The sequence below is a fragment of the Argopecten irradians genome, chromosome 13 (genome assembly GCF_041381155.1).
Source record: "Argopecten irradians isolate NY chromosome 13, Ai_NY, whole genome shotgun sequence".
Taxonomy (NCBI): domain Eukaryota; kingdom Metazoa; phylum Mollusca; class Bivalvia; order Pectinida; family Pectinidae; genus Argopecten; species Argopecten irradians.
This window is the reverse complement of record NC_091146.1, coordinates 21,874,867-21,888,020: the sequence shown is the minus strand read 5'-3', so window position 1 is coordinate 21,888,020 and position 13,154 is coordinate 21,874,867. Positions and strand designations below refer to the sequence as shown.

At 41.3% G+C, this 13,154-nt stretch overlaps 1 protein-coding gene across 1 annotated transcript; it reads left to right on the top strand.

Annotated features, from left to right (window-relative positions):
• Positions 1 to 1,850: 1,850 nt before the first annotated feature.
• Positions 1,851 to 7,755, top strand: LOC138305699 (fap1 adhesin-like). Its single transcript, XM_069245983.1, has 3 exons — positions 1,851 to 1,902; positions 2,431 to 2,817; positions 6,776 to 7,755. Exons 1-3 carry the CDS (start codon positions 1,851 to 1,853, stop codon positions 7,753 to 7,755), a joined length of 1,419 nt encoding a protein of 472 aa, XP_069102084.1.
• The last annotated feature ends 5,399 nt before the right edge of the window (positions 7,756 to 13,154 follow it).

Here is a 13,154-nt window from a genome sequence, read left to right as displayed (position 1 = left end):
TTTTTTTTATTGTTTGAGTTTTACGGCCCATCGACAACTAAGGTCATTTAGGGCCAAACTACAAGTCATGTATTAATATCAGGATAAAAGATCAGGGTAAGAAAAGGCAAGTAAGGACTAAAAAACAGATTGTAAACGTTTATTTGATAAAAAAAAAAGGTTTGGATGGGATAAAATAGTTTTGGCTAAAACACATGAGAAAACTCATGCTCAAATTTGATGAAACGATGAAATATTGAGTTGGTACGATGATATGATGAGAAAACTTTCATATTTTGTTTAAAATACCGATCTCTTTGAGATAATTGAAAATCCGATTATGTCTCATGGCATGAAACAAAGTGTACATGTCGGAGACATCATAGTACTTATCTCGTATGTGTTTAAAATCAACACAATGCAATCAAACATGCTCCACTGTGAGAGGAGAATCACATGCATGACATGTAGGAGGATCCTCCCCTCTCAATAGATAGGAGTGTGTAAAAATATGTGTATCCAATTCGGAGCCGAGAGAGAACAACTTCCTCTCTGCGGTCTCTCCGACTGGATAGTTTAGGATTAAGTGTAGGTTGAATTTTAAACAGTTTATTGTTTGTTTCGGTAGACCATCTTTGTTGCCAATTGTGTTTGATGGCTGACTGAATTGAAGGTTTGATGTCGGTGTATGGTTGTTTCAAATCTGTTTGTGCTAGGCGAAGAGCAGTCTTAGCTGCTTTATCAGCCTATTCATTCCCCTTTATACCCACATGACTGGGAATCCAGAGATAAGTAATTTGAGTTTTAGAAGATAATCGAAATGTTCGGATTAAAAGATTTTGGATTAGACTATTTCTAGGACATCTTGATTTCAAAGCCTGAAGAACCGAGAGTCTGAACAGATGATTGCCTTTTCAATGCGGTGTTCTTCGATGTGGTCAAGAGCTAGACGGATAGCACAAGATTCCGCAGAGAAAATGGAGGCAACATCTGGAAGTCGGATAGAGGAACAGTGATTAGATGCCCGGTAGTAGATACGCAGAAGCATTTCACGGTCTGCACCCCAATCATAATGGGACAGAACACGCAACATGAATATACCGCATGTGGGAACATCTCGGCTCTTACCAGAATGTGGTTTGCGGTATCGCTTCAAGTGGTTGAAATTGGTATTTGTTTGTTTGCTTGATTAATTAACGTGATATAAACAGCTATGATCATGTAAGGACGGCCTCCCATATATTACTACGATACTAATTTCAGACGTATGCAAGAGTCTTCACCAAAGCTCTCGTTCATGAGCTATACATCTAAGCGTAAACTTGATGTTCAGGTTCCAACAATAAGAAATTGTATCGTTTCCAAAATAAAGGTGCATGGGCGTCCTTTAATCCCCCCACCGACAGAATACCCTACTTAACTGCCACAAATTTAACAAAAAACAACCATGTGTCGGCTGCGCACACAAGTACGTTTGTGCCCACTGCAGTCTCTCAAATCCCCGATTTAAATGTTAGAAGTGGCTTGAAACCAATGTTTGGCAATCAGTCTGCGAAATAGAGCAGGGTTTCAAGTTACAATATCAAGGTGAACGCAGTTCAAAGACTTGTCGTAATCTATTTTAGCTCAGCACTAGTAATTTATCTTAGCTCAGCAGCAGACAGTCCCGTTCAAGTTAACATGAAATTGAAAAATTATTATGGAAGAATAAGGTAGAATAAAAAAAATTGTAGCATTGAAGCAGAATATAATTTTTACTAATTGAATATATTAATCTTGCCTTTTGAGTTGAATTAGTTTATGATAATATCATCAACAAAAATTGAAAAGTTGAAAAATTTACTATTTGTTCAATTCTAAAGTTAACTGCTATGCCTCCAGCATCAAAGAAGAAACAACCTAGAAAGACGGCCAGGGAGCCCAGTTTGTTTGTTTGTTTGATTTATTTACGTCCCATTAACAGCTATGGTCATGTAAGGACGGCCTCCCATGTATGCGGTGCGTTGCGTGTATGTTGTGCGAGGTGCGTGTTTCGGGAGACTGCGGTATATTAATGTTGTGTCTTCTTGTATAGTGGAACTTTTGCCCTTTTTATAGTGCTATATCACTGGAGCATGCCGCCGAAGACACCAAGCAACACACCCCACCCGGTCACATTATACTGACAACGGGCGAACCAGTCGTCCCACTACCTTTTTGCTGAGCGCTAAGCAGGAGCAGAAACTACCACTTTTATAGACTTTGGTGTGTCTCGGCCAGGGGACAGAACCCAGAGCCTTCCTCACAGGGGCGAACGCTCAACTCAAGGCCAAAAGTGAGGCGGTGCCAAGGGAGGCATTAGGAAAGATAAAGTCAGTTAGGAAGAAGAGAAAATATAAGATCCTAAATTTAGTCGCCTTTTACGATCATGCAATAGGGGCAGCAGGTACAATTCTAACGCCCTACCTGCAGGGTCAACCAGGGAGCCCAGACGGAAACGTCACAGAACAGATCTAGTAGAGCAACCAACATCCTCAGGGGCCCAGCGTGATCAGGCTACCGATCATGAGGTTGAACCATCACAACTTGTGAGTCTACCTACAGCAGATACCCCGTTATCATTGGAAAGCCGGCTGGAGCAGTTCACGCATAATATTACAGCTTCAGTGACAGAGGCTGTTTTAGCCAGTCTTCGACAACAAGGTGTATATTCCATACAAACATCAGCACCTCCTGCTGCGGCATCGGGTTCTTCACCTTCTCCCGGGCCTTTGTCAAGTGGGACAGATGCTAACCAGAATCCTCTGCCAGGACATGTACAGCCAGGAGAATTATTGCCAAATCGTAATGAATTGTCAGGTGGGATGGAGGATTGTTGCCGGTGGTAACTCCACCTGTCACAGTCTATGTCTTGCCGCCCCCTTCACGCTAAAGTTCCTTCAAAACTGAAGGAGCGTATCTGGGCTGGCGAATTCATCGACCTGGGAATCGTGTTAGATGACCAATCTCTCAATGATTTTTCATTGAATATGAATACAGATTGACATATTGGGATTGTTCCGTCCAGAAAAAAGGTCTTTCTGGACATTGAAAAGTGAACCGATGCTTTCAATATTTTTGCGTCAGTCCTTCGCCTGAAGTTCCCGTCCGATATGGAAGCCCTGGCTACATATCAAAATGTTATTCGTAACATTGCAAATTGCGGGGTTAACTGGTAATACTACGATACCAACTTCAGAAAAATGAAGCAAAGCTTTTTGTTTTGTTTGTTTGAGTTTTACGGCCCATCGACAAATAAGGTCATTTAGGGCCAAACTACAAGTCATGCATTAATATCAGGATAAAAGTTCAGGGTAAGAAAAAGCAAGTAAGGACTAAAACACAGATTGTAAACGTTAATTTGATAAAAAAAGGTTTGTATGGGATAAAATAAATTTGGCTAAAATACATGAGAAAACTCATGCACAATGTTGATGAAACGATGAAATGTTGAGTTGGTACGATGTATGATGAGAAAACGTTCATATTTTGCTTAAAATATCGATCTCTTTGAGATAATTAAAAATGCGATTATGTCTCACGGCATGAAACAAAGTGTACATGTCGGAGACATCGTAGTATTTATCTCGAATGTGTTTAAAATCAATACAATGCAATAAAATATGCTCCACTGTGAGAGGAGAATCACATGCATGGCATGTGGGAGGATCCTCCCCTCTCAATAGATAGGAATGTGTAAAATATGTGTGTCCAGTTCGGAGCCGAGAGAGAGCAACTTCCTCTTTGCGTTCTCTCCGACTGGACGGATTAGGAGTAAGTGTAGGCCGTATTTTAAACAGTTTATTGTTTGTTTCGGTAGACCAACTTTGTTGCCAATGGTGTTTAATGGCTGACTGAATGTAAGGTTTGATGTCGGTGTAAGGTAGTTTCAAATGTGTTTGAGCTAGGCGAAGAGCAGTCTTAGCTGCTTAATCGGCCTTTTCATTCCCATTTATACCCACATGACTGGGAATCCAGAGATAAGTAATTTGAGTTTTAGAAGATAATCGAAATGTTCGGATTAAAGATTTTGGATTGTTTGTTTGTTTGAGTTTTACGGCCCATCGACAACTAAGGTCATTTAGGGCCAAACTACAAGTCATGCATTAATATCAGGATAAAAGTTCAGGGTAAGAAAAAGCAAGTAAGGACTAAAACACAGATTGTAAACGTTAATTTGATAAAAAGAAGAAGGTTTGCATGGGATAAAATAAATTTGGCTAAAACACATGAGAAAACTCATGCACAATGTTGATGAAACGATGAAATGTTGAGTTGGTACGATGTATGATGAGAAAACGTTCATATTTTGCTTAAAATATCGATCTCTTTGAGATAATTAAAAATGCGATTATGTCTCACGGCATGAAACAAAGTGTACATGTCGGAGACATCGTAGTATTTATCTCGAATGTGTTTAAAATCAATACAATGCAATAAAATATGCTCCACTGTGAGAGGAGAATCACATGCATGGCATGTAGGAGGATCCTCCCCTCTCAATAGATATGAATGTGTAAAATATGTGTGTCCAGTTCGGAGCCGGGAGAGAACAACTTCCTCTCTGCGGTCTCTCCGACTGGACAGTTTTAGGATTAAGTGTAGGTTGAATTTTAAACAGTTTATTGTTTGTTTCGGTAGACCACCTTTGTTGCCAATGGTGTTTGATGGCTGACTGAATTGAAGGTTTGATGTCGGTGTATGGTAGTTTCAAATCTGTTTGTGCTAGGCGAAGAGCAGTCTTAGCTGCTTTATCAGCCTGTTCATTCCCCTTTATACCCACATGACTGGGAATCCAGAGATAAGTAATTTGAGTTTTAGAAGATAATCGAAATGTTCGGATTAAAGATTTTGGATTGTTTGTTTGTTTGAGTTTTACGGCCCATCGACAACTAAGGTCATTTAGGGCCAAACTACAAGTCATGCATTAATATCAGGATAAAAGTTCAGGGTAAGAAAAAGCAAGTAAGGACTAAAACACAGATTGTAAACGTTAATTTGATAAAAAGAAGAAGGTTTGCATGGGATAAAATAAATTTGGCTAAAACACATGAGAAAACTCATGCACAATGTTGATGAAACGATGAAATGTTGAGTTGTAACGATGTATGATGAGAAAACGTTCATATTTTGCTTAAAATACCGATGTCTTTGAGATAATTAAAAATACGATTATGTCTCACGGCATGAAACAAAGTGTACATGTCGGAGACATCGTAGTATTTATCTCGAATGTGTTTAAAATCAATACAATGCAATAAAATATGCTCCACTGTGAGAGGAGAATCACATGCATGGCATGTGGGAGGATCCTCCCCTCTCAATAGATAGGAATGTGTAAAATATGTGTGTCCATTTCGGAGCCGAGAGAGAGCAACTTCCTCTTTGCGTTCTCTCCGACTGGACGGATTAGGAGTAAGTGTAGGCCGTATTTTAAACAGTTTATTGTTTGTTTCGGTAGACCACCTTTGTTGCCAATGGTGTTTAATGGCTGACTGAATGTAAGGTTTGATGTCGGTGTAAGGTAGTTTCAAATGTGTTTGAGCTAGGCGAAGAGCAGTCTCTTAGCTGCTTAATCGGCCTTTTCATTCCCATTTATACCCACACGGCTAGGTTTGTTTGTTTGTTTATTTGATTAATTAACATCCTATTAACAGCTATGGTCATGTAAGACGGCCTCCCATGTATGCGGTGTGTTGCGTCTATGTTGCGAGAGGTGCGTGTTTTGGGAGACTGCGGTATATTCATGGAGTGCCTTCTTGTATAGTGGAACTGTTGCCCTTTTTATAGTGCTATATCAATAGTGCTATATCACTGAAGCATGCTGACGAAGACACCAAACAACACACCCCACCCGATCACATTATACTGACAACGGGCGAACCAGTCGTCCCACGCTCTGTATGCTGAGCGCTAAGCAGGAGCAGAAACTACCACTTTTATAGACTTTGGTGTGTCTCGCCCAGGGGACAGAACCCAGAGCCTTCCTCACAGGGACGGCTGGGAATCCAGAGATAAGTAATTTGAGTTTTAGAAGACAATCGAAATGTTCGGATCAAAAGATTTTGGATTAATGTGTTTCTACGGTTTCTTGATTTCAAAGCCTAACTGAAAGAGAGTCGGAACAGATGATTGCCTTTTCAATGCGGTATTCTTCGATATGGTCAAGCGCCAGACCGATAGCACATGCTTCCGCAGAGAAAACGGGAGTCGGATAGAGGAGCAGTGATTAGATGTACAGCATATCACTCAAGTGTGTGACCCGTCATTTTATCACTCAAGTGTGTGACCTGTCATTCTATCACTCAAGTGTGTGACCTGTCATTCTATCACTAAAATGTGTGACCTGTCATTCTATCGCTCAAGTGTGACCGATAAAATAGACAATATATAAAGACTGAATAAAATCACAAGCATTTGGGGCGGCGGTGGCCGAGTGGTTAAGATGTACCGACATATTACCACATGCCCTCCACCTCTGGGTCGCCAGTTCGAATCCCATGTGGGGCAGTTGCCAGGTACTGACCGCTGGTCGGTGGTTTTTCTCCGGGTACTCCGGCTTTCCTCCACCAACAAACCTGGCACGTCCTTAAATGACCCTGGCTGTTAATAGGACGTTAAGCTAATCAAACCACACAAGCATACTACAATTAATGTTTTCCGCAAAACGACTATGGACTGAACGGAAACTACACAGAAGTCAGATTCAGGTATAATATATTTGTTTATTATTTCTATGTCCTATGAATAACCTTTTTTGTCTCGTGTCTACCTCCAGCTAAACGACTACGAACTGAACAGGAATATATCCAACAGTCAAATTCAGATAGATTGGTTTATTCATCACTACGAACTGAACAGGAATCTATCCAACAGTCAAATTCAGATATATTGGTTTATTCATCACTACGAACTGAACAGGAATCTATCCAGCAGTCAAATTCAGATAGATTGGTTTATTCATCACTACGAACTGAACAGGAATCTATCCAACAGTCAAATTCAGATAGATTTGTTTATTCATCACTACGAACTGAACAGGAATCTATCCAGCAGTCAAATTCAGATATATTGGTTTATTCATCACTACGAACTGAACAGGAATCTATCCAGCAGTCAAATTCAGATAGATTTGTTTATTCATCACTACGAACTGAACAGGAATCTATCCAGCAGTCAAATTCAGATATATTGGTTTATTCATCACTACGAACTGAACAGGAATCTATCCAGCAGTCAAATTCAGATATATTGGTTTATTCATCACTACGAACTGAACAGGAATCTATCCAGCAGTCAAATTCAGATAGATTTGTTTATTCATCACTACGAACTGAACAGGAATCTATCCAACAGTCAAATTCAGATAGATTTGTTTATTCATCACTACGAACTGAACAGGAATCTATCCAACAGTCAAATTCAGATAGATTGGTTTATTCATCACTACGAACTGAACAGGAATCTATCCAACAGTCAAATTCAGATATATTGGTTTATTCATCACTACGAACTGAACAGGAATCTATCCAGCAGTCAAATTCAGATAGATTTGTTTATTCATCACTACGAACTGAACAGGAATCTATCCAGCAGTCAAATTCAGATAGATTGGTTTATTCATCACTACGAACTGAACAGGAATCTATCCAACAGTCAAATTCAGATATATTGGTTTATTCATCACTACGAACTGAACAGGAATCTATCCAGCAGTCAAATTCAGATATATTGGTTTATCCATCACTACGAAACTGAACAGGAATCTATCCAACAGTCAAATTCAGATATATTGGTTTATTCATCACTACGAACTGAACAGGAATCTATCCAGCAGTCAAATTCAGATATATTGGTTTATTCATCACTACGAACTGAACAGGAATCTATCCAGCAGTCAAATTCAGATAGATTGGTTTATTCATCACTACGAACTGAACAGGAATCTATCCAACAGTCAAATTCAGATATATTGGTTTATTCATCACTACGAACTGAACAGGAATCTATCCAACAGTCAAATTCAGATATATTGGTTTATTCATCACTACGAACTGAACAGGAATCTATCCAGCAGTCAAATTCAGATATATTGGTTTATTCATCACTACGAACTGAACAGGAATCTATCCAACAGTCAAATTCAGATAGATTGGTTTATTCATCACTACGAACTGAACAGGAATCTATCCAGCAGTCAAATTCAGATAGATTGGTTTATTCATCACTACGAACTGAACAGGAATATATCCAACAGTCAAATTCAGATAGATTGGTTTATTCATCACTACGAACTGAACAGGAATCTATCCAACAGTCAAATTCAGATATATTGGTTTATTCATCACTACGAACTGAACAGGAATCTATCCAGCAGTCAAATTCAGATAGATTGGTTTATTCATCACTACGAACTGAACAGGAATCTATCCAGCAGTCAAATTCAGATAGATTGGTTTATTCATCATATTTAATATCCTATTGTGTCCCAGAGACCAATAAAAATTGCCAATATGTAAAGACTGAATAAAATCAAAAGCACTGGGGCATGGTTACAGCTGGGTATAAAGCTTAAGCATACCGCCGAAGATACCAAGCAATACAGCCCACCCGGTCACATTATACTGACAACGGGCAAACCAGCCATCCCTCTCCATTACCCATAGCCTTCCTCACAGGGGCGAACGCTCAAGTGAGGCAGTGCCAAGGGAGGCATTAGGAAAGATAAAGTCAGTTAGGAAGAAGACAAAAGATAAGATCCTAAATTTAGTCGTCTTTTACGATCATGCAATAGGGGCAGCAGGTACAATTCTAACGCCCTACCTGCAGGGCCAACGTTTTATTAACAGCAAGAGTTATGTAAGGACGGCCTCCCATGCACTGGTGTGTAGCAAGTATGTAGTGTGTGTTTTGCAGTAAATTTGTGTTGTGTCTTGTATAGTTTTTTTATTAGTTTAACGTCCTATTACCAGCCAGGGTCATGTAAGGATGTGCCAGATTTGTTGGTGGAGGAAAGCCGGAGTACACGGAGAAAAACCACCGGCCATGGGTCAGTACCTGGCAACTGCCCAACATGGGATTTGAACCCGCATCCCAGAGGTGGAGGGCTTGTGGTTATAAGTCGAGACATCTTAACCACTCGGCCACCGCCGCCCCTAGTCTTGTATAGTGGAACTGTTGCCCTTTGGATAGTGCTATATTTCGTTTGGTCAACTGAATACCTATGAATTTTTGGCACCATGGAGAAGAGCAGTCGTGTTGTGGTCTTACACTGCAGTTGGATGACTGGAGACAGTGGAACGGAAGCTTATCTCCTTCTTTTACACTTTGTGAAGCAGGCAGTGCCTGAAGATCAGCGGATTTATCTTCAGCTAAGCCAAGATTCGCGAAAGGTAGCAGCTTTTCATTTACACTTACGTAGACCAGCTGTGTCGTGGTTTAACATTTTAACAGGCAAGTCTTGGGAATGTGTTTTGACGGCGTTTAAGAACATTTTTTTCTCAATAGTGGAGACACCCAACACACTTTTCTTGAAATGGAGAACTTTTCAAACCTTACATCATCTGCTGGTCAGCCTGTGGATAATTTCCATGCCAATGTGATGGAAAGAGGTATCATGCTTGGCAAACCTGACTCTTAAGGTTTTGGGGAAATTTATTAGCGGATAAGCTACGGCTGTTTGTGGGTGTAGGTGCTTTAACTCAGGCCAAGTTCGGTGAGGCTCCTGGATGGCGACAATCGGATGATCCTTGGCCTGTTCATCCCCATGACACTTGTGACAATTTTGTTTGTTTGTTTGACCATTTTAAGGTCTTATTGTCAGCCAGGCAACCAGTCATGTAAAGATGGCCTCCCATGTATGCTGTGTGTGTGAAGTGCTTGTTTTGAGAGACTGCGGTATGTTAGTGTTGTCTTCTTGTATAGTGCAACTGTAGCACTTTTTATAGTGCTATATCACTGAAGCATGCCGCCGAAGACACCATGCAACACACCCCACCCGGTCACATTATACTGCCAACGGGCGAACCAGTCGTCCCAGGGAATGGGACAACTGGTTCGCCCGTTGGCAGTATACAAGAAGACACAACACGAACATACCGCAGTCTCCCAGTACACTCACCTCGCACAACATACACGCAACATACCGCATACATGGGAGGCCGTCCTTACATGACCATAGCTGTTGGTGGGACGTTAATAAATCAAACAAACAAACAAAAAACTCCCTGTATGCTAAGCGATAAGCAGGTGCAGAAACTACCACAGTTATAGACTTCGGTTTGTCTCGGCCAGGGGACAGAGCCCAGAGCCTTCCGCACAGGGGCGAACACTCAATTCAAGGCCAAAAGTGAGGCGGTGCCAAGGGAGGCATTAGGAAGGATAAAGTCAGTTAGGAAGAAGAGAAAAGATAAGATCCAGCCACAGGTGTTCGTTTCTAATATAAGTATAAGTATAATACTGGGTCAAGGTCTATAACTCGGCCGGCTATATAACACTACCCAATTTCAGAAAAAGTATGATTATTAACCAACCGTATAGGATATAATAATAGGAATACTCTCAATCGACAGCCAGATAATTTATCTTTATTTTGGTATATGATACAATATATATCATGCCGTATAAATGTCACTAGGTATCCAAAAACATCGGAAAACAGCCAGATTTCAACTGGTCGGACACTGTGGTGTCCTCCGATGAACATGCCAGGGCTCTAATGGGTAGCTCAAAAACCACTGCATGTCAACACTTCAGCGTCATAAGAATGAAAGTTTGGTAGAAAACAAACTTACCGGTTAGTAAATTCCTGGATAAATACCATCCATTTGCCTAACGTAGCCCTTTGAAATTTCCGATTGAAAAAAATTATGTCTCTAGCCGCCATGTAAGTATGTGTGCAGTAGATTTGTTTTGTCGGCGTTGATTGGCTCTCGAAAATTAATTGACCAATCAACGCCAAGAAAACAAATGTACTACACACATATCAACATGACGGTTAGAGACACACATTTTTTCAATCGGAAATTTCAAAAGGCTGTATTGCGCAAATGGATGGTACATAGATAAACACTAACATACCGGTAAGTTTGTTTTTTACCAAACTTTAATTCCTATGAAGCTGAAGTGTTGACATGCAGTGGTTTTTGAACTACCCATTAGAGCCCTAGCGTGTTTATCGGAGGACACCACAGTGTCCGACCAGTTGAAATCTGGCTGTTTTCCGATGTTTCTGGATACCTAGTGACATTTATACGGCATGATATATATTGTATCATATACCAAAATAAAGATAAATTATCTGGCTGTCGATTGAGAGTATTTCTATTATTATATCCTATACGGTTGGATAATAATCATACTTTTTCTGAAATTGGGTAGTGTTATATGGCCGGCCGAGTTATAGACCTTGACCCAGTATTATACTTATACTTATATTAGAAACGAACACCTGTGATCCAGCCTTGGCAGGGAACCTCCACGTGGTGAGAGTCGGGCCCTCGTTTTTGTATAGGCTAGCACAGCCTATGAGGGTACAAATCCCAGTCGTCTCGGCATTCCTCCCTCCGGAGGTGTGTCGTTTCGGCGCGCCAACAGTGTACTCTATATACAGTCGGGGTATGTCGAGTACTTACTTAGGGTGAGGTCCGGGGTGTGGCTTCATTCTAGGGGGTACTTAACAATACACGTTTACGTAGTTAGACCTACAAAAGGTTCCTAATGCTGGCCACGGTCCGAGGCCACATTAGAGAGGGATATATAACCCATGACGGCTCATTAAAGCCTCCCAGGTTCTCTGGGGGGTGAGACTGGAGAGTACAGCCATGACAGTTCCTCTGGCTTTGTCACGTGAGTCATGTCTGCATGGTAACTGGTAACACAATTTCCCGGCTGTGGGGAGGGGAGAACACACCCCTACCCCAACCAAAGACCCAATAGAGGCGCTTATAACATCTTTGCGTCGGACCCTTATCCATGTGTCCGGTACTTGCCCTCGTGTATCCACATTGGTTTTGGCTCCAGTGGGCAAGGTACACGGGGATGCTATGGCTGGCAGGAATCCCTAGAAGGGCAATGTCGGGCACATGCCCCAATCGTGACTACACCCCTGCTGTAACCTCTCCAGCAAAGAGTGGTGACCCTTCCCGGTTCGCAAGGTTGGCAGGTCCCCAGTCAGTGGGGTGTAGAGAAATCTCGTTGATCACGAATGCCGATCAGATCTGTACAAGTGAGGACGCCTGGACAAGCGGTCAAACAAAGGCAACACCGAATCAATTCGCTTTAGACGGATTGATTTGCACCGAACGTTTGATATGGCAATGGGGCGAAGGATGACGAGTGTAGATATGTGTGGTGCTCTACTATACTCTGAGACGATGTCTCACATCCAGATGGGCTCAGCCATAGTGTATAACCACTTGAAAACACAGTACATTTATGCAACGAGAAACCACCAGACAGCAAAACCTGTCTGGGAAAGGACCATGAAACAATTGAGTTTAGGTTCGCTAAATAGTCGCCTTTTATGATCATGCAATAGGGGCAGCAGGTACAATTCTAACGCCCTAGCTGGAGGGTTAGCAGGACACAGAGACCTTGTTTTGTTATCATACTATAAAAAGGGGAACAGTTCCACTATACAAGAAGACACAGCATGATTTTTTTGTGCCATACAGATTTTGAGACTGAAAGGAAAAACAAGATGGCCGCCAGGCAGCCATCTTTGATTTTGGCAGTTGAAGTTTGTTATCGATATTTCTTGAGAACTACTGAAGGAATTTTGTTCAAACTTCACATGGAGGTTACCCTTGGTCCCTATTTGTGCCATACAGATTTTGAGGCTGAAAGGAAAAACAAGATGGCCGCCAGGCGGCCATCTTGGACTTTGATAGTTAAGGTTTGATATCCCCATTTCTCATAAAGTGCTGAAGGGATCTTTCTCAAATTTAATATGTAGGTTCCCCTAGGGCCCTTGTTGTGCATATTGCATTTTTGGACCAAACGGTGAACAAGATGGCCGCCAGGCAGCCATCTTGGATTTTGATAGTTAAAGTTTGTTATGGCTATTTCTCAGATTGAACTGAAGGGATCCGTCTCAAATTTCATATGTAGGTTCCCCTAGGGACCTAGTTGTGTATATTGCATTTTGGGACCGATCG

Bases quoted from the DNA above. Each gene is read 5' to 3' on its own strand.
- LOC138305699 (XM_069245983.1), top strand. From the start codon at position 1,851: ATGCCTCCAGCATCAAAGAAGAAACAACCTAGAAAGACGGCCAGGGAG. The intron at 1,903-2,430 runs GTTTGTTTGTTT...CCCTACCTGCAG, and splicing joins AAAGACGGCCAGGGAGCCCA to GGTCAACCAGGGAGCCCAGA. The intron at 2,818-6,775 runs GTGGGATGGAGG...GTCTACCTCCAG, and splicing joins AAATCGTAATGAATTGTCAG to CTAAACGACTACGAACTGAA.